The sequence below is a fragment of the Pseudopodoces humilis genome, chromosome 10 (assembly GCF_049639895.1).
Source record: "Pseudopodoces humilis isolate 2021_Gansu_Grassland_sample_001 chromosome 10, ASM4963989v1, whole genome shotgun sequence".
NCBI classification, from domain to species: Eukaryota; Metazoa; Chordata; class Aves; order Passeriformes; family Paridae; genus Pseudopodoces; species Pseudopodoces humilis.
Window position 1 is genome coordinate 17,722,442 of NC_142209.1, and position 21,942 is coordinate 17,744,383.

Genomic DNA, 21,942 nt, shown 5'->3' on the forward strand with positions numbered 1-21,942 from the left:
ACTGCTCCCAGCTCCGGTGTCCTCAGCACAGAACGGTGTTGTCCTGGGAGAGCGGGTCCAGAGGAGAGCACGAAGATGCTCTGAGAACTGCAGCACCTCTGCACCTCAGGCTGAGAGAGTTGGGGCTGCTGAGCCTGGAGATGGATGGCTCGGGGCAACCTCAGCACACCTTCCCGTTCCTGAAGAGAGCTTTTAGAAGAGAGAGAGTGACTGCTTACGCAGGCAGGGAGCGATGGCACGGGGGGGGCGGGTTTAAGCTGGCGGAGGAGCCGGGCCTGCGGCGGGCAGGTGGCGGAGGCCGGGCCGCTGGGCCGCCCGCGGGCGCGGCAGGTGCCGTTACAGCTCTCCCGGCAACCGCCGGCCAATGGCGGCGGGGCGGGCGGGGCGCGGCGCGCCTTAACCCCGCGGGGCCCGGCCAGGGCCACACCGCCCGCGGGGCTCGCTCGGCAGCCGCTTCCCCTCCCTCCGCCTCCTCGTCCGCCTGCTCCTCCCTGCGGCCGCAGCAGGTGGGGGGGGCGCGGGCTCCGGCGCCCGTCACGGGCGGGGCGTTGGGCGCGGCGGGTAACGGCGGCGGCCGGCGGGGCGGGGGCGGGGCGGCGGCCGCGGGCGGAGGTACCGGAGCTGCTGTGCTGGGCGCTCCTGCCCAGCCCGGGCGGTGCGGCGCTCCCGTGGTCTGGGCTCGGCCCGGGCCGGGGGAGGGCCCCGTGCGGGGGCGCAGCTGCCGCTGGCCCGGGCGGGTGTGGGTCCTGACATGTGCTCCGTTCTCTCAGGCTCCGGCTGACCGCGGGGCGCAGGGAGAGCCGCGGCGGGGCTGGGCTGTGCCGGCGCTGCCCCCGGCGCTGTAGGGCCCAGCGTTTGCTATCTCTGCGAAGCTACAAGCGGCAGATGCTCGGAGGTGAGAGCCGTAAAGCTTTCTACTGAGTCAGGGAATTTGTGGCTGCTGGAGTTGAGCTGGCTGCTCACGTGATGTAAGAGTACAGGTTTCGTAAGTGACTTGGGCATTTTTTTAAACCTTATTTAAGATTTTATTTATTTGCGGCAAAGCTACTTTAAATTCGAAGATCAAAGCGTAACGCGAGACTAGTTTGTAGTGCTCCTGCATCCCCAGATTATGTAGAATGCTCTGCTGCTTGCAGTGCTGAGTGAAATAACTAGTTAAGCAGAGCTCCATAGGCTGCCAAGGTATGATAGGAATTTCAGGGCAATGACTTAAAATAAGAGGCATTCGAAGTAAAATGCGAGCGAATTAGGTAAATCTTAATAGTGTACTTAGAAAGGAGACCTAGAGAAACGATTTGATACAATGAATGGGGATTTCAAATTATAGGCATTTATGGGGAAGATGTTTCTAGGGTTTTTTTGATGGGGGCAGAAAGCTGTGATACTAATATCGGTTTTAATTTGGACCAGAAAGATCATGGGAGAGGGTAACACCAGGCTCATGGAGATAAATATCTTGGTTTTGAAGCTGGCAGCAGATGCTAAGGAAAAAAGGTTAAGTATAGTTTGGTTGTACAGTAATGCTTTTATATGTGTATCCTCCCAAGATGCTGCAGTCTGGAGTTGAAGGATTTCTGAGCAGAGGCTGTATGTATCTTTTAAAATGTAATAGATGCTGATGGATGTTTCTCGAAAAATTGGAGGCAGTTTATATACTGAGTATTCACAGCACTTCTTGGTGATGCAGGTCCACAGTTTGTGTTTTATGTGGAAAAAATGCCCTTATTTCCTAGCTTTGGCACTGAATGTTTCATTGCGTTCTTTATAACTGCTGTGTTAAAAGAAGCAAAGAATATTTGTTTTCTGTGTGTTGTTCTGTTTCTCCAGCTGTTTCCTCTTCTTGCTGAAAAGTCACAGCTTATTAGTTTCTCGTCTGAAAGCACTGCTTGACCTTTCTTGCACCATATTTAGGTAGTCTTTTTTTACAGGGAAGGTTGTACCTCTGTGAGTTATTTAAGGTGGAGAAGCTTAGTATTCATCAGGAGACATTATGGTGGTCTTTCCTGTCCTCTGCTCCAGGGTTCTGTTAACTGCCTGTGGGCTGTTATTTCCAGAGGACTAATCACAGTGACTCGGGATCTCTTCCTGCATGATAATGCCTAACTAGAGTCTGTTGGTTTAAGTGCATAGCAGAGTTGTGTTTTTCATTGTGTTAGTTTGTGTTTATGGACAAGGAATTTCAGCTGTTGATTTTTGTTATCCATTTGTTCAGTTTGAGGACAACTTTCTGCAGTTTATCATTCAATCTGTGTTTGTTTTTGTGAATAACTGTGTCGAGTACATGAGTATATCATGTGTTCATCGCTTTTTTAAAACCCACTGAACAACAGAAATGCCTGGCTCTAATTTTTGTCTCTTTGTGACTTTCATACACTTTGCTCACCCTTCTATAACTTGTTCCTACATTTTGCCCTTTCCCATTTATAATCAGTTGTTAATAAATACCTTAACATCTTAATTCAAGAGCTTTTGGCGGGAACATTGTGAAAAGCTTTTTGAAAATGCAATTATGCTGTCTTGTCCAGATCTTGTTGGATGATTCCTTCTTCCAGAGCACTGTGGCAGACTTGTTAGTGTTCCTTCCTTCCACAGAAGGTATGCTGACATTTCACCAATCCCATTTGTTTGGAGTTGTCACGTCTTTTCTGTGACATGTTTTGATTAACAGAAAACCTAGAATTTACAGGAGAATTATTCCTCGAATTCCCTGGTAATCTCTAGAGAAGTTATGTAGTTATCTTCTTGCATTCCATGCCTGATTTAACTTTCAGGTTATATGCTACTGAAGCATGTAAGTTTCCTAATTTCTTGATATCTGGGGTACTAGTTCTGACTCTGCCCAGTAAATATCTCACCAACTTTAGGAACTAATAAGACAGTGGTTTGTTTTTCTTTTAAAAAGTTCTCTGCTTGCAGAGACAGCTGTAAGGTTTGACTAAAGCTGACCTCAGGAAGAAGAGGACATGCAGAACTGGTTTCTGAGGTTCTCCTCTTGTCTGTGACATAAGGAGATTTGGTAACAGAATGTTCTGCTATGGCTACTTTTAGTAAGTGGTTTGGGAGTGCAAAGGGAGAAATGCAGTTTCGAAGATTAACAATAGAGTTATTGTTCAATTATAGGAAAATGCTAATGTGAAATCCATTGTGTTAGCTCAAAATGGGGTAGGAATTTGGGAGCCAGATAAAATGTTTCTATGTGTTTCCAGTGACTGAATTAACAGAATTTCAGTTATCTGTGTACATAGGATGTAGAGTTGAATCTTGAGGTAATACATCAGATTATATTCCTTGTAACCTGAGTGTTTGAGGCAAAGACCATGACAGAACAGTCACTGAACACTCAATTTTATCTGATGTAAGAGTATAGCTTTGTGTAATTGTGTTGAGAAGATGGAATATTTATTTTCTTAAAAAACTTGGTAATTTTAATTTGTTTTCCTGTTTGGTTTTTTCTAAGTAGAATGGAGGGGAGAAATGTAGTTGGGATTTTTGAGTATGATACATTTAGAATTAACAGAGACTTCATACCCACAGGCTGGGTGGTTTGACTTGATTTTTCATGTTACTTTTGATAATACTGGGAAATTCAGCTGATACAGCTTAAATTTTCCATAGAATCTGGATAAGTTGAGGGATTTCTTCACCCTCATTTTGAAGATAATAGATTAATGATTAAATTGCCATAATTTTATTAGTGTGGGAAGAAAAATCTGGGTTCAGATTTAATTGCAAGAGCCATCATTAAAATTACAATATTAAATAAAGGTCACTAAAACTGTAATAGTTTTTTAGAGGAAATTATTCTTTTTACCATACCATTATCACTGGATGTAATATATATATATTAGTGCTAATGATACACTGTTATTAGGAATTCTGTAGAGAGACAATAAATGTCAAAACTCTGGGGAGGAAATGGAGGGACTTTCATGGCAATTACACGAATTAAAGTAAGTGTATGACATGGCATAATCAGGGATGTATTTGTAAACCTACAATGTCATGTCTAGAGTGTACCTTAAATTTACCTAGACTTTTGTCTTTTTGTCTATCCGGATAAAAGCCATCTGTGTGACATCTGTGGATTACTAGGCAAATGTAAAAGCTTTAAACAGCTCCATAGCTCCCTTTGGATATTGTTTTAGAATAAAAGAATCACACTGGTCTTCAAGTAAATGCGAAGTACCCCCGCAATTTTACAAGTTGGAACACGTGCATGTCACAAGTTGTAGTATTTGAAATATACAGAGAAGGAGTGTTGACAATTTCTGGTTGATACTGACTCTACAAACTTTCTTCTGAGACACTGCACCTTTCCAGAGTTGCCTTTCCATATCCTCCCTACCTTGGTGGGGGGTAGAAGTTTTCTGGGTTAGCAGATACTGCGTTTCCCACTTGTCTGGTTTAGGGATGATCAAGTGATGCAATATGACCACAGCACTGTGACAATTCTCTGCTGACTGTGTGTTTTACAAACCCAGTTACAACTGCTCCTTTTCAAGTTTAAATGTGGTATTTAGAATTTTTTAGTGCACTAGTACTGTGTTAAGTTTATAATTCTACTTCTTGCTTATGATTTTCAAGTTTTTATATGGTTTGAACTCAGACTTACTTAATCAGATTTCTGTCTTAAATCTTGGCACATTTATTGTCAGTTCCTCTCCTGTCCCCCAAAACACAAATCAGTAATTTTATGAACAGCTTCTTTCAGCTCTTTGGGCTTATGAATTATACTAATTTTGATCTCTAATCGTGTTCTTGAAAAAAAAGATGTATTTATTAGTGAATTATCTAGAAGCTTCTGTAAATACTTCTGTGGCTTTTTGTCCAAAAATTCCCAAGGTGGCTTTCAAAGAAGTTCTGGTATGTTATTACCATGGTAGTGCTTTTTTTTTAAAGTTCCTTGGGGTTTTTGCACTTCATTTGTTCCAACTAGCACTTAAATGCCTTGGTTTGATTACTACTTCCTTGGTTTTAATCAAGCTCTCTGGTTTCAGTGGGGTGTATGTTGTGGTCTTTTTGTTTGATACAAGATTTCTTTTTTCAGTGAGGTGGCTCTGCTCTTGTATTCACACTTTTGAATTTGGGTCCCAGAGGCTCATTTTTGCACAATCCATCCATGCCTTGGCCTCCAGGAATTTCTTGCTTGGGAGAGGAACTGACACTGCCAATTGGGGCAATTACCTCTAGAAAGCAGTGGATGAAAGCAGGTTTTTGGGCAAGTCATTGACCCTGGTAGGGAAGTAACTATAACAAATCCCTGTGTACAGGGTAGTCTTGCTAAAGCATCTGCTCTAAATGAATGTGTGTGTGACTTGCAGGGTGCAAATTTAGGGAATCATTGCATTCTTAGACCTGGATTAGTCCTGCTTCCAGTCAGACATTGTATAGGGTGACAGATGCTGTGTCAGAGTAGTATTGTCAGTGCAGAGAGACCTGGGGGTTGATAATACTGTGTGTTCAGTGAGTGTGGGTGCAATCTCTTAAAGAATAAAAGCCAGTTTGTTTGGAAGTAGCAGCATATCTAAAATTAGGTAAGTATTTTTGTGGACTTTCCAACAGTCTTTGATGGAATTTGTGTCTTGAGGTTCTTAATAATCTTTGAAAAAATGTTATTAGATTGCAGGATTGTGATGTCAGTAATGAAAACATACTTGTACCTTCATTTGCTGCCTTTTTCTCATATGTTTGTGCATTTATCTATCTGATAGATCCAGCAGAAATGAAAGTAGCATATATGAAGTGTGTCCTCTTAATACTTACTGACTTCTGAATTCCATTTTGAAGGCACTGTTGTCTAATTAACTTGTGAACATCTTGCTTTTACAGGGGGGAAAGAAAGAAAAATACGCATAAATCGTGTAGAGAGAAAGCAGAGCAAACCATTTATTTAAAAAGAACAGCAACAATTGTTACATTGACTGTGTTTTCTTGCTGCCTTATGTGTACTTTCTGATCTGGAAGTTTTCAGGAGCTACTAAATTACAACACATGGGAGGAATAACTGTTTACCTTTTTTCCTCATGTACATTTATGAACCTGGAGAAATGTTTATCTAGCTGGATAATTATTTAGAGGGTTTTTTTTTTTTAGCGATGAACATTTTGTACAAGGCTTTGGTGTCAGAAATTTAGAAGTTGCTTAGCCAAAGTGTGTTTATTGGAACATTAGCAAGTGGTTAGGGAGGAACATTCCTGTGCTCTAAAATCTACTGAATCCATCTAAAACAGACTTTAGACTTCATTCCAAAGTGTTGGTTGAAACAAAGGGGCCTTCTTTTCTATCAGGTGGAAAGTTTGTTTCCCTGAAGTATCATTGTTCCTGTAACAGCTGATGGGTTGTGCTGTCCAAATCTTTAGCATCCAAGCTGGATTTAAAGTTTCCAGCAGTGAGAGATAACTAATGCTATTATGTGCCTTCTTAGTGTGCAGTGGAGGTGGGGTGAGGGGACAATTAGTTTGTTCTTTCTTTCGTGTGGGTGGCTTCCCTTTGGTTTCCAGAGGGACAGTGCTGTACTGAGTGGCTGTGCCAACAAGGGTAAGGCTTCTCCTATTTGTTTCCTTCAACAATTTTGGAGTTTCTGCAAGGAAGCAAGCAACTTGCTAGGGAAAGGCAGTATTACTAAATGTATAAGTTAATATAAATGGTTAAATATCTATTTAAATTTCCTTTGCCCTCTGCCTATATATCCTCTCTAGAGCCTTTGTAATACATCTCTTTAAGTAACAATCCCATTTAGACAGAAATATGTTAAAACTTCATATAAGTTTACGATAATAAAATTGCTTCCTGGTTACATATGGCAGGAAAAAGTATTTGGCTTGCTCTGTTTTCTCTGATGTACATCAACAGAAACAACTAGTTATCTACAGTATGAGTCTTCATTTCATGTGTGCATGGCATTTTGGCTTTAGTTAACGGTTTACAAGACAGTTAAGGCTAAATATAGAAAGATGCATCATTTTTACAGAATACCATTTGCTGTGCTTATTGCGCTCTCAATTCATTGTAAAGAAGTAGAAAAATTTCACTTGGTTGAAGTTCAGTAGTCACTCTCCTGTGCCTTCTTTAACCTTCTAGCTGTATTAGCTGCTTTTGTTAATCTAAAATGCTCTTGCTATTTTAGGAGATGCCTACGTAACACACATTGCTAGCAATTGTACTAAATACTTTGCTGCTGAACCAGTTACTCAGGTACCCAGCCTGTCTCTGTTGCTATGGGAGATTGGAAGACTATTACTGTGCCGGTGCTGTCACCAGGTAAACTGGGAATATTTTGAATTTTGTTGATCTGCTGATTTTACCAGCGATGCTATAGCAGCTAAGGAGAGAGACTGGAGTCTTGTGCGTGACAAATTTGAATAGTTAAACAACATGGTAAATAATACAAGCAGTGCTTTTTCTTGGATTGAGTTATTACAGAAATGCTAATGTAAAATACTGTACTTGCATATGTATAGAAAGGTTAAGAGCTTGCAGCCACATTTTATTTTTTATAATCATGTCTGTCAATGTATCTTGTGTTTTCAAAGATTTCTGTGCTTGTTCTATATTCTTTTGCTTCATAAATTGGTTACAAATTTGTTAAAGGAGTAAATACTTTCTTGCCTATTTCTGCCTAGTGGAAGAGTACAGCATATACTTAATAAGTATAATATCATACATTCTATAAGAATTTTACTGAGTGCACATCTCTTGCACCTGTATTGTAGTAAGTCAATAAAAAGGAAGTGTGGTCACTTTTTTCTTGGTGGATGAGTAACACTTGAAAGGTACAACACTCCAAAGTGTTATTGGCTAAATCTTCAGTGGAAGTTTCTTTTTTATATATATTGTGAATTGTTTAATGTCATTCTTGATCAAATTCTGAGCTCTAGAATCTAAATTTCTGTAAATAACTTGAGTACATAAGGCTTTGATTTTTATGTGGTGTGTTAAAATAATAGCTGATTTCTTCTTAATGTTTAATTTTTAGATAGCAAAAATACACTTCCATATACCTCAGAAAGCAAGAGATCTCCTACAAGCATGAGCTCACAAGTGCTACGCTTGTCACTGCCTTCATCCAAAAACATGCACAGCTTTTTTGGTGCCTTCTGCACAGAAGAGAATATTGAACAGAGTATATCCTATATTGATAGGGTAAGCCAGCTCTTTCTGTTTATTGGAGATTGTCACCTGCACACAATTGATTATGGTAAAAAAAGATTGACAGGATTAATAAGGCTTCTTTGTCAGTGCCCAGCAGCTGAAGTTGGTGGGAAGTAAGATTCAGGTTTTCCCCCTACATACAGGTTTCACCTAATACTGTTCTTCCTTTGGAGAATGGTGAGAGATTGATCCAGTTACTGATCTCATTTTCCCCCTCTCCCCCCTTGTCTTTTACCAGGAATTGACAACACTGGGATTTCCTTCTATTTATGCGGAGTCCAGAGGAAAAGAATTAAATTTAATATCTATCATAAATTGCATGAATGGATTGCTTGTACTGCAGCACAAGAACCTTCGAGCTCAGGAAGAAGTAGAAATGCAGCATCTGAAACTGGGAAGTGATATGGATCACTTACAGAACTGCTATGCTAAGTTAAAGGTAGAAAACAAGATCATTCCACTAGGATTATGCAGCTCTCTGCATTCTTAACAGCAAGTCCTTTTTTTATTTTTTGTTTCCTACCCAGTACTAATTTGCAGTTACATTTTCATTTGTATTTTGGGGTTTTTGAAGTATTTTTTTCCAAATGAAAATGCCTTAAAGTTAATGAAATATGAGTTAATAAGAAAACTTCTAATTGCTTAGAATTTTAGCCTCCTTAACCAAGGAAGGGGAAAGACTGTTTGAATTGGGAGTGTTAATGTACACTTTGAGTATTAAACACTTCAGTTCCTATTAGCATTTTAGCATTGCTTAAAAGGTTATGCCCAGCTCTAAAAGATAAATCCCCAATATAATTGTAACAGGTAAAAGCACGGATAACTCTTCTAGTGCAGGGTTTTTATTAGTCTTTTTCCATATAATTAGCTTTTTCTATGTGTTTTTTTTGTTGTTGGATTTCTTGAGCATCCAGCTATCAAGTCTCTTTGTAAGAATTGCTCAGAATCTGTTGTTAAACCAGAAGTTACTAAGCTTCATTTTATCACAGGGTAAACACATGCTTAAGGCCAGCCCCTGTGGAGTAGCTGATATATTGGAAGTTCCTGGGTGCACTTGTATGTGCAGTCATATTAGAAAAGACTTGACTTTCTCTTAATTCTGTTAAGAAAATAAAATAGAAAAAAAGAGAAAATATTTCAGTGCATGACTCAGTGCTTTTTTAGGTTTGCTTTTCACTTGGGCTGGTTGGCACCATCTCCCTGAGAAATACTGCTGTGGATTTACAAAATCATAGTAGCCCTTTTGCTGAGATTGGTCATTCATGTAGAACGATTTTGATGACATTAAAAGTTATCTGTAACTGCACTGATTTTTATACAAACACGATAAAATGTGAGGTTCTAAAGCACTCCAGTTACTTTGCCTAGATGAATAGCTTTAAGGGGAGAGGGAAATCTAGTGCTACATATATCCCAGAGCATTTAATTTGGCTGTCAGCTTGTGAGGTTTCTCATGTAGATTCTTTCAGATCCATACAGCAATCCTCCTGACTTGCACTATTGTGTCACCTGTATTTCATTGTGGTTTGTTAAGAAGTTCTTGTTGCTTAAATATATCTGCACTTTTGTACCTCGCTTTGCATATGAAGGAAAAGCTTGTATATAGTATTTGGATGTCATTTAAGCTGCCAATTTCAGGTCTGGGTCTTGTTTGTGGACAAAACTTTCTGAAATGCTGGTTTTGCATTGTCTGTTATGATGAGCTCATCCGTCTGTCCTTCTCTGTGTATGTGAGATGTTCCATTTGCATTGTTATGGTCACAGTCCATATATCTGTGTTAATTGTACCCTCAATTATTCAACAAAAATGCTCCAGTAAAACTGTAGTTCCAAATTCATCCAGGCTGCTTACTCTCCACCTCATTCTCACAGTACAGATATGCTTACAGAATCCTGACTTAATGAAAAAGTCATAATTGTAAAATTTAACATTTTTTAAATACCAAGCCATATCTCAAGTGAGGTGGTTTGGCAGTTTGATTAACGTGGCTTGTTTGTTTTGGTTGGTTTTTTTTTTAAATCTTATGCTTTTAATTCTTATTGATACTGAACTATCAACACTTTTTCTAGGAACAGTTGGAATTATCTAAAAGGGAAGTAGTTGGGCTTCAGGAAAGAGACAGACAACTGCAAAGCAAGAACAGAAATTTGCACCAGTTACTTAAAAATGAAAAGGATGAAGTGAGTTGTTTTGAACATTAACCCAAGTCATTATATAGATATTGAAGATTTTTTTTTCTTCCTTGCACAGAGTGCTGTAATTGCTCATTTTGAATGTGTTTTTTTGTTGGTAAATGTTGTCTTTCAAGGTGACTGGCATGTTGCATATAGATAAATAGATTCTGTAAGGGAGAGGTCAAAGTTGCAACAATAGTAGAGACTACTGCAGAAATGCAGATGTGCAGTTTTCTGAGATTTTCTGTGCAGCTATATCTTTGAATGTTCAAAAAGTAGGAGGGGCAACAGGATTCTGTCACTTACTCAAACATTTGTGTATAGAGGCTTTTGGAGTTTTCTTATTGTATTATAGAGGGAAGCAAAGGACCAGTAAGGGAGGTGGGGGGAAACACAGCTCAAAAACACAATCTCATTAAACATAAATATCTTGAAACAATATCAGAAAACGCTTTGACACCCATGACACTTCTTAGTTTGGGATTTGTTTCCTGTATGCTCCTTCCCTAGCATTGTACTTCACATGGCTCCTATGTTTTTGTGAATGTGGCTCCTCCAAGTTTCTGTGAACATTCTGTGTTCATAAACATATTCATATAGTTGGGAATCACAGAACTAACTGTACATAGTGAACTTCCTAAAGTTCCAGTTTAAGATACTGAATTTGCTGTATGTTTGTAAGGTTAAATCAGAATTTTAGAAACGCCAAACAGTACAACCCTAAGAATTGATAGTACTTGTCAAAAATTTGCTTTATGATATTTTAATGTTTTTTTAGACCAAATGGAATAGTCTGTCTTTCAATGTCCTGCTGCCCCAAGGAAGAGGAGTTTGTTTTAGTGTAAGCCTAACAAGCTTGCTTTAGAATTGGAGTAAACCTAGATCCTGAACATGAATTACTGAAAGTAAAGATGTATCTCTCTCTGCTCTGTTCAGTAAATGTGTTAAAGGTTGTGTGACTTAACAGAACATGAATTCAGTTGTACTTCAGAGGAATTATAGTATTTTAATCTGCTGCTTCTGATGTGGGTTTTTGCTGAAAAGAAACTACCTCAGAGATAAGTCTGAGATCAGAATCTATGGGGTGGGAGAGCTCTTCTGATTCCTTTTGTCACTTCCTTTCACCAGAAGTACATTTTAATAGAAGTTTTGTTTTGCTTCATGCATTTTGGTTTTCTGAAGAAATCTATGTTTGTACTTTAGTTCAAGAAACAGCCTTTTGTGGCATTGCTTTTAGGTCCAGAAGTTGCAGAACATAATTTCAAGTAGAGCTACACAATACAATCATGATATGAAAAGGAAAGAGAGAGAATATAACAAATTAAAGGAACGCTTACATCAGTTAGTCATGAATAAAAAAGACAAAAAGTTAGGTAAGTAGTGCCTTTGAATTTTACAATAGCAAAATTAGCATATTCTATATGTTCCAGAGCCAATTTAAAGCATTTTTGTCTTTAAAGACAACGCAACCCTCTTGCAGATTTTATTTGGATGTTAGGATGTTAAAGAAAAGATGCAATATTTCATGTTAACTGACTGTGTAAGATTTTTCTGTATTGTGTTCCATAAGATCAGTTATCAAACATGAACCAAATGCTGATGTTTACCAAATGAGGCGGAGTTGGTTTTTTGGTGGCTTTTTTTTTCTTTACTAAGGAAAATTTATTCCTAGGATTCCATAGGAATCAATGCCTATGCTAGAGCCGTCTCTCCTCTATTTTTTTACTACTGTTGCTGCCACAAGATTTTGGATAACATCATAAACACTGTATTGTTCCAAGCAGTTGCCATCAGGAAGGCACACTGTGTGAGCTTTTTACTTTGGAGGTACTACACTCTGCTTGTGGTTAGCACAAGTAATGAGAGGTTTGAGAGGAAGTTACACAAGGCAGATGTACCATCCTGTACTCTTAAATGAGGAGAAACCAGATCTCCTTTATCATGAGTACTTGTATGTTGTACTGCCCAAAAATTGTGTTCAAGACGTTCGTCGGTGCTATTTACCATAAATAGAATTTTCCCTGAAAAATGGCTGAAAATGGGTATTGTTGTTAGGTATTAAAAAGAGGAGTACCTCTTGGTTCATATATCTGGCCTTCAAGTATTTATCTAATGTATTTCCAGTGGAAGGGAAGTCCTGTTCTTGTCCACCTGCCACCCCCAAACCCAGCTGTTTGCCAGCTGTAATGCATTTTTTAGTAAGCTCATTTAGTTCACTAAACCAGAAGAAAACGATTCATGTTGTTGCCAAGATAGTTCTCTGCTGACTTAGTTTTCTGAAAGTCCTTGTGATTAAGCCAAACCAAGTTAGCACACAGTAGGAGGAGCACCTGTTTTGGCTGCGGAAAATCTTTAGATATCATCAGTTCAGTAAGCTCTAGAAACTTCATCCAGAGGTCAGAAAAACTTAAACATTCTTGACTTCAGGTGGCTAGTACTAGTTCAAGTATCAGTGAGGTGAAAATAGCAGGGTTTTAAACTAGTTACTATTTTCTTGATATCTAACTAGCTTGGACCACTAATCTGTAGTCATATATTGGGTTTGGGCTTTTTTTGGTGGTGTGGTTGGGGTTTTTTAGATTATTTTTATTCAAATGTGGACAGAGAAGTTTCTTTGTTTTGAGGAATATCTTATGAAACATTAAGAAGTTCCTTATCCGAAACAGGAAATAAAACTGGCATTATTGCCAGAATGAGCATAGAGTTGATACATTGATATAAAGGTTGAAATAGGGGTGAAGCTGACATTAAGAAATGCATAAAAAAGAAAATACATGATGAGAATACATCCTTCTGACTTTCCAAACTCAAAAACTTATATTTTTTTTTTCTTGAACGGTGTTATTTTTGCTTTAACCAGGGCCATGTGGTTTCATGTGAGTCTGAAGGGGGGTGGTGTTTGAGTAATGTGGTCTTTTTATAGTAACTACATATAAATGCAATGTCATCTAAATATCTATTTGCATATTGTTTCACACTTTGAAATATCCTTTTCATTTGTAGCTATGGAAGTTCTAAATTATGTTGGTAGAGCTGATGGGAAGAGAGGTGCATGGAGGACTGATAAGACAGAAGCCAGGTAGTTGTCTTAGAACAACATTAATTGAAGCATGTATTAGGGCTGTTATGTTGTTACTGTAAGATTATTTCTTCCAGAAACGAAGAAGAAATGTACAAAGTTCTGTTAAGTGATTACGAACAACGCCAAAAACAGCTTTTACTGGAAAATGCTGAGCTAAAGAAAGTTCTTCAGCAAATGAAGAAAGATATTATTTCACTTCTTCCACCACAGAAACAAAAACCTAAAGAAAGATCTGAAGATGGGCTGGTAAGTGTTCTTCAGTTAAAATTAAATCTCCATAGTAGTTTGGTATAGTGCTGAAGTAATTTGATAGTTACTTAAAAACAGTAAACCTCTTATGAGAGTTGCAGCGCATTGCACACCGTGTACTTTGTGTGAAATCCATCCATGTTTGAATATTCTGCTCTCTGTGAACAGGACACAGTGTGTTCTTTCCAGCAAGTCAATTAAAAGCTTGAAAATATTCTTTGAATTAATTTAAATGTGGTATATGTGGCTACTGGTATGTCATTCTACGTTGCAACGCAAAATACTGGATTTTGCGTGCCTAGGGTTTGCTTGTCTGTTTCCAGATTTTAAGTATTTATTTACACAGGATGTTTTTATTGAACAGTTCACTCCCATGGCTATGTAGAAAAGCACTAGATTCTCTTTCATCTTCTTTATAAGATGTGAGGACTCTTCTTGACTTGACTGGATGACTTGCCCCCATACCGGCGCAGGTACTGCTTAAGTCTGACAGTAGAACTCAGCAGTCTGGACCTGTCTAGGCTGAAGATGTGAGAGTGACTGAGTCTTGCTAGCTGACCCATGGTCTCTGGTGGGGTTCTGGGGGCTGCCTGGTCACCTCAGCATTATGCTGTCAGGGAGCTGAACTTCCTGAGAGTCAAATTTCCCTGGATGGAAAAATCTTTCCTTTATGTACGGGTTTTTCTTCTCTTCAGTAAATTGAATCTATGTACATATTTATTTAAACAAATACACATATTTGGAGGGGTGAAATGGTTTGCACCTTCTTATTTCTGCTCCTACAGGTGCTGTCAGACCAGGAGGAAGATATTGGAGAATTAAATAAAGAGAATATGTGGGAATTATCTTGTGAAACTGTGCGAGAACAGCTTACCAACAGCATTAGAAAACAGTGGCGAATATTGAAAAATCACGTTGAAAAGCTGGATAACCAAGGTTGGTGTTTAACTGCATTATATGTACATGTAAAATACATTTTAGAAAAAGTAATACAGATGTGACAGTTTGAAATAACTGAATGCGAAATATGTAATTCCCTCTCAAGAGCCTTGTCTTGCCACATCCTCTGAGAGTTCTTGTGACATTCTAAAACAGAGCGACTGATGGTATGGTGCTGGACTCTCCTTATTTCCAGCTGTTAAACAGCATTAAGACAGCTAAAAATATATAAAATTCTTTCCTAGTATTATTTTCCCATGCAAGTAAATGCAGCCACTACCACAGGGATGTTTGCTGTCAAGGGTAAGATTGAGAAGGTCATGCATGCAATTGCAAATAAAAGAGCAGGTGGCCTTTGAGAGTATGTTTACACCCTAGACAGGATTTTAAGAATGCTTGTAATAATTTATTTGGTGTAACTAACTGAAAAATAAGCATCGGGAAAAAAATGTTACAATTATTTGCTCTTCAGAGTCATCTTCTAGGTTTTTTAGTTTAATGGGTTGACCTTAGTATAGCCCTTCAGGGTTCTATTAATGTTCAAATACTGGCCTTAGGGTATCAAAAGTTGGCTGATTTACAGCCATTGTGATTTAGCTATGCATTAAGCTAAATAAAGCAGACTGTAATTGTACAAAATACAACCATTTCTGTAATTCATTCGCTTAGTGGAATAAAAACATGCATCCAATGTCTGTTAGCTCCATTTCTCCTTCAGGACTTGAAGGAAAAGGCTTTCTTTTTATATCTGTGATAAATATAGCTGTTGTCATATTTTTATGAACACATAAGCCCTTCAAAAATGGGCTCAGAAGAACGGGCTAGCAGCATGTCAGTGAAAAAAAAACACCTTTAGTTGTCTTGAGTTTTCTTTCAAATGGCTGCTGAAACAAGCGAGGATTTTGTGTAACACTTACTGCAGTGTAGATGGTTGGTTTACCTTGAGGAATGTGAAACAGCCATGTTTTCATTGGTTTTGGTTTTTTTTTCCCCATGAACTGGATTTGATGGGTAATTACAGGTGTAGCACCAACTCTGTATCTCTTGTCTCTGATAAAAATGCTTTTGAGTACACTGTCTGTCTTTCAGTGTGAAGCAAATAGTCTAAAACCTTTTGTTCTTCCAAGGAGACTCTAATATGAAGTATTGGGGTTTTTTTAACTTGTTTTAAAGATGCTTTTTTTTTTCCTCTTTAGTGTCACGTGGACATTCAGGAGTTTTGAATGAAAAAGATGTCATTTCAAGAGAAGACCATGAGCTAGAAACTGGAAAGCTAGAGTTAGAGATTCAACAATGTAAAGAAATGATCAAAACTCAGCAACAGCTTTTACAGGTAGTAGGCTTTATTTGTTCTTATTTTTCTCAATTTAATCCAAGTGTATTTTATTTAATGCTCCACTCTTCTTGCCTTTGAGTCTTTCTCCATTCTTTGATCATGCTTTCAAAACAGAACAACTTAGTGGGTTGTCTAACTCTGCTAGTGGCTTGGTTAGTAATTTAAGGACTTTTTCCCCCGATAGAAATAATTTTGGGGGGCTAAATGAAGGTGAGGCTTCCTGAACAGGGACATTTTGATTGCTATCTGAAGTCTTCCCCCACTATCCACCAATTTGATATATACTGCATTTTTTCTGTATTAAACTTCAACCATTTTTCTGATAAAATTGAACCTATGGAAATACTGTACCTCTTACAAGTTACTCACAATTTAACATTTGTCTTTTGTTGCTTTATATCTCCAGCAACAGCTTACATGTGATGATGATGACACCACTCTGTTACTACAAGACTGCTATTTGTTGGAAGAAAGAGAACGTCTTCAGGAAGAATGGAGACTATTTCGAGAACAAAAAAAGAATTTTGAGAAGGAACGAAAAAGTTTTACAGAAGCTGCTATTAGATTAGGACTTGAGGTATTAGGAAAGGGAGCTCTTACGGAAGATGAATTACAAGTTCTTTATACATGCTAAAGTGGAGCCATCCAGCAATATCAGTTTCTGATGTCTATAGAGGAAGATCACTGCCATACTGTACAGAACATATCTTGGGTTGTTCTTGGAAGATCATTCTCTTGGCAATTTAAAAAGCCAAGGTTTTTTTGTGTATTGGAAAATAGTTTCTGCAACTGAACCAAATCAGTTTTGTTTCAGCGTTTGAAATATCTTAAGTACTTACAAAATTTATTAGCTAAATCCCTTAGACACTGCTAAAGTTTGGTTTCCTACAAAAGTAAGGCTTTTACAAATTTCAGTCAAATTTGTCCTCAGGATTGAATCTCAAAGGCAGTTGATTTCTAAACTTTGGTGAAAACCAGTGACTTTGCAAAAACACCATGTAATTGCTATGCTTCCCTTAGTAGGGTCATCATCTGTTCTGGTTTTGTAGCTAAGCTGGCCAGTAAAGCAGAGATACTGGCAGTCAGGGTAGATGTGTCTGTGAATGAGCTCTAGCACATGTCCTTTGGTCTAGCCCATAGTTTGGGTCAAAAATGTGAAGGGGGTTACAAGTTTGGCAGGGAAAGGTCATGATGATGTGATTGTGAAACTAGGATGGTACAGATGTGACAGGAAAAAATAAATGGACTTTATTGCTTACAGAACAGCTTGCTTTGATGTGCAGAACAAAGAGTTGGAGTGAGATGTGATTAAAATTTATAAAGCTGTGGATTCAGTTTGAGCAGAAAAAAGTGCTACTGTTGTTCACCAAATCCCTCAAGACTTGGACTAGAGGGAACTCTTAATTTTGAAATTAAGTCAGAAATATACCCAAAGAGGTACTTTCTGTTTGGTTTTTTTATAGTTAGGTAGTTGACTTCTGGATTTTTTTCAAAGGAGATTGTAAAGGCAATGTGTACCATCAAGTTCAAAAAGCAGTTGCCTGAGCTTATGGGCAGCACACAAATAATAAAAATTGGGGCACAAGGGGGTGCCTTTCAGTATCCATAATCAAATGGTTTTTGGAAATGGGAATCTTTGAGGGAATGCACTGCAAAAAGTGGTAATGCTTATAAATAGCATCTCTCATGGCTATTGTTGGAGACAGAATATGGAGCTAAATGGCCAACCTGTCTGACCCAGAATATAAAATACTCTAGATTTCACTTAAGCTACTGGGATAGCAGTAGCTCACATGGTAACAAATACTAACTATGACTAATTTAATTTTATTTGCATTTTAGTGAGTTGGTTAATTTCATGTCGCACATTGAATTCAGCTTTAAAATTCGTGAGTGATAATAAACAGTAATTGTTTGTCTGGAAGTGTTTAGGACTACATTGCAGCATAAATGTAACTGCTCATGCTTCAGCTTGTCACAATGCTGAAGTATGAAATGAGATGCAAAGCTTTGTAGGTGTTTGTGAAAGTTTGCGTTGGAGTTCAGCTTCCTCTGTTTTTCTACTAACATAGAATAGGAGCATCCTGTTTCACTGATGGTTTTTGGAGATGAAATACATTGTTGCTTGATTCCAGAGCCATCAGATCTCTTGGAGCTTGTCTGTTAGGCATTATTTTCTTTTTCTGCTTAGAGGGGCTGGAAAGTGAAACAACCCCTTATTTTTTGCCCCAGTTTTAGACAGAAGCAATCGGCGCTATTTTCAATGTAATATTTCCCTGTTTAGAAGGCTTAAGCAGTAATTGTTCCTGACAGCTGCCTTGGATGAGGGCTGTTCCAAGAGTTAGTGCTGCTCTGAGGGAGATACGGAGCATAGGAGATAGTGCCACTGGGGTGTAGAGCAGTAAAGTGAAAGGATTACTCAGACCTCTGTGGAACAAACAGTGGGACTTGGCTTGTAAGTGCCTCCTCAGCCAATCCTCATTGGGCTCAAAAGCTTGTCCACAGACAGTATTTGCTGTGTTAAGCTGCTGGCTCTCCTTAGTGACATGGACATGTTATGACTTTGGCTTTCTGAAATAGAATAGCTTCAGTTTAATGTGGGCTAGGCTTTTTCCTGTCGTTGTAAGTGTAAACTGTCATTTCTTTTCTTAGAGAAAGGCATTTGAAGAAGACAGAGGAGCATGGCTGAAGCACCAGTTCTTAACCATGACTGCTGATTGCAAGTCTGAAAATGTGACAACTCCAAGTGCCTTCTTAAGAAGCAAGTATTTGGTTCAATTTATGTTCTTGCACAATTTCTTTTTCTTCCTTCCAACTAGAAGTCACAACTATGAACAAAACAATTAAAAAACCAAAAGGTCTCAAGAAAAAATTTACTGTGCATCTGTGTGCCTCCGCATGTCAGGGTAACTGATGGTTCAAAATTTCTTTTTTAAAAGGGAATTGCAACTCCCTTCCTGGTAATTACTTATGTAATGAATTTATATTTGTGAAACAATCTAGTGCATATCAAATACCTGACAACACAGCAGGTAACTTTCAGGTGCTTTCATGCATACTGTAAAACATGTAATCACTCTGTAATGTAATCACTTTTCCGCTTCATATGAAAGCTTTGAAATCTAAATGTGAGAAGGGATTGATTAGGCGCTGCTAAATTGGCCATGTCTTTCTATTGACTTGAGTGATGGTTTGGTTCATGTAAACAGTAAGACATCTAACTTCATTTTGATTTTGTTTTCTGTATTCTGACAAGCTTGCAGGTTCTCATGTTGGTGTTAATTACTGTCTGTGCATGCTGGAGAAGTCTTTACTTGAGGAATAAAAAAAGCTTTATCGATTTGTAAAGTGAGAAATTACATTTGAGTGACTTCATATGACTACTTGCTGTGGTGGCTGTGTATGCAAATGCTGCATTTTCAAATTTAGAATTTTAACATAACTTCATTCAATAACATATACTTTAAAAAAAAATATCCCAGGTCTATGTCAGTAAGAGTTATTATTATAGCTCTGCCTTAAGGTCTTTGTTTTATTTTTTTTTTTAAGCAGAGGACACAAAGACTTGAAGGACTTGCTTTTTTCCAGTGGACTGCAGCTTAACTGATGATGTGTGTCTCTCTTAGGTTCTGACCCAGACGTTTGTTTAGTGAAGTCTGCATCTCGGCAAAAAAAAACTCCCTCTGTGTTAAGTCCTACTGTTTCACCAGAACCGTGCCAGATATCTCAGTATATTACACAAAACAGGTTTGTGAAACAATGTTGTAGATGTTTTTTAGAGTGCTGAACACTGTATAGAGCACAGCATAATCTAAATCTTATGGTTGATCTATAACAAAGGATATTAAACATTATATCATCAAAATAATACTCTGTTTCCATTCAAAGCATTATTTATTTTCATTGGAATTTTTTTTTTTCTGCTTCCAGTGTTGCATCAGAAAAACCTGCTGCACATAACATGCCAAATCTGTGTGTGGAAAGTGATGACAAAGAAGAAACTGAAGAATGCACAAAGTCATGGGAAGACTCTGGAGTTGGCACTCTGCTATGCAGAAACTTGCTCATGGAACAGCTGCCTTAGACTTCTAGGGTTGCCTGCTGGGATTTTCTGTTAGAGACTTGTTCATAAACTTATCATTCTAAATGAAACAGAATGCTGTGAGTTTGATCATTCTTCTAGAGGATTATGTGGTGATCTGAATTGTGGTGTGTTTCTGTGTGTGCACATGGCTTTTATTTTTTAGACCACTTTTTGCCTCTTTCTTGCAAGTCTTGAAAGAAAACTTAAAAATATATAAAAGCTTTGATATTTTTCTAGTAACAGAAGCTCTAATTCTGTGAATAAAGCAATGGTCTGAAACTTTGACTGTAATGAAATACTGGATCCTAATGTTACCTTTCATCACAGGCAGAGATAGCACTTTTAGAAATTGTTTAATTATTGGAAATGTTCATTTATGTCTCAAGTGTAACTGGCATTAAATCCTCTTTTGCCTCGACTTGAATGTACAGTATACTGTAGATTTTTAACAAAACAGGTTCTATATTTATTGTGTGATTTGAAAATACCTCTTTGATATATTAATGATTTAAAATGCAAAATCTTTATATATTTGTAAATAGAACAAGTGGTTATGCTGAGAAACCATGAAATGAAACATGCATACATAAATATTATTTTACATGGCATTTTAAATTGTTTTATAGTGATACTCAGTTTACAGATCCATTAGGGCTTTCAATGGTTCAGTCAGGAACCAAAGTATTTCAAATGTGAACAATAAACGTGTAATTCTATTCTAAAAAACCCCTGGTTCTATGATTTGTGTGCAGTGAACTTAAGCTACCATGGTTATGGGGCTGTGTACAATGTCTACAAATCTGGTACTGGTTTTGTATTTTGTTGGGTTTTCTGTTTAGTTGACTCTAGAGTTTTTGTGTAGCCTTGGGGAAGTGTCTTTGGTTTATAGTGTAATAAAAATAGCCAAGTTAGAGGTAAGTTTCAAGGTATCCTTCACCTTACTCGGTGCATGTAATTTTCCTTGGCCAGTACAAATCCATCTTCTCTTGTTGGGTTTTTGTGCATATGTGATCATATATAGCTCTGCATGTGTGATCACTTGTATAGCTCAGATCCTTGTGTAATTGGCCTTTTGGAAGATGTCTGAGCTTAAACTGCCTTTCTTGGGGTAAGAGGTGGGAAATTAACTCAAGTTTAGAGTCCTTCACTAAATGCATTGCTGCTCTGCCCATTTTCTTCAGCCTGGGATGGAGTGTAGTGATTGGATTATCTGGAAAAATAGCAGTAGGATAATACAGGGAGGAGAAGAAACTGCAGTTCTCAAAGAAACTAAGGTAAAAAAGCTGCAGTTCAGTCCATTGAGTTCCAGCTTGAGATGAAGTAGTAGCTAGTGAAAACTGCAGGGGATACTTGTGTGGTTTTCATATAGCACCTGTGAGGGAGTAGAAGTGGATATAATGATATGATAATGTCTTGGTGGGCTTTTTGCCGCATGGGTAGTCGGGTTGGAAAGAAAACATATTTCTGTTTCTCCTGTTCTTACCCAATAAATGGGTGTTCAAAGTCATGTTGTTCACTCTAGCTTTTTAGCAGTGTACAGTTGCTGTTTTGTGTTTCCCAGCTGTTGGGCAGCTCATGCCTGAATTTTATTTGTGGAAGAGTAAATACACATCAAAAAACTTAAGTGAAACCTTAATATATAAAGTGGGAGAACAGAACTCTGCAAGAAGGCTTATTTTCAAGCCAATAGTGATTGCAGATCTCCATGGTTGAGGCAGGATCCAGATGCCACCAGGGGCTGCTACTGTTCCAACATGTGCTTGTGGGTGCCCTACTGGGACTGATAATTGTGTTTGCTTTACTTGGGCCCTCCTTCTTCAGCCTGGTTTTCTTTGTGAAAGTAACTTTTAGGATGATAATGCCTTGAAGAACAAAATAACTCATCTATTTAAACTCTTGTTTCTGTCTATTGAGTGACTAGCAATT

General features: G+C 38.3%; 1 protein-coding gene across 5 annotated transcripts; it reads left to right on the forward strand.

The window, feature by feature from the left end:
- The first annotated feature begins 449 nt into the window (after positions 1–449).
- SSX2IP (SSX family member 2 interacting protein) lies at positions 450–20,434 on the forward strand. Of its 5 annotated transcripts, XM_088060393.1 has the most exons (16): positions 450–506; positions 771–895; positions 2,526–2,595; positions 7,127–7,260; positions 7,976–8,142; positions 8,390–8,590; positions 10,222–10,332; positions 11,564–11,699; positions 13,330–13,405; positions 13,483–13,654; positions 14,443–14,593; positions 15,793–15,929; positions 16,339–16,509; positions 18,585–18,693; positions 19,559–19,679; positions 19,863–20,434. In XM_088060393.1, the coding sequence occupies exons 4-16, from the start codon at positions 7,218–7,220 to the stop codon at positions 20,014–20,016; spliced, it is 1,749 nt and encodes a 582-aa protein (XP_087916519.1). In that variant the 5' UTR covers positions 450–506; positions 771–895; positions 2,526–2,595; positions 7,127–7,217; the 3' UTR covers positions 20,017–20,434. The 5 variants fall into 5 exon arrangements, with proteins under 5 accessions (XP_087916519.1, XP_005521072.1, XP_087916522.1 ...); XM_005521015.3 differs by lacking the exon at positions 2,526–2,595; XM_088060396.1 differs by lacking the exons at positions 2,526–2,595; positions 10,222–10,332.
- Positions 20,435–21,942: the final 1,508 nt, after the last annotated feature.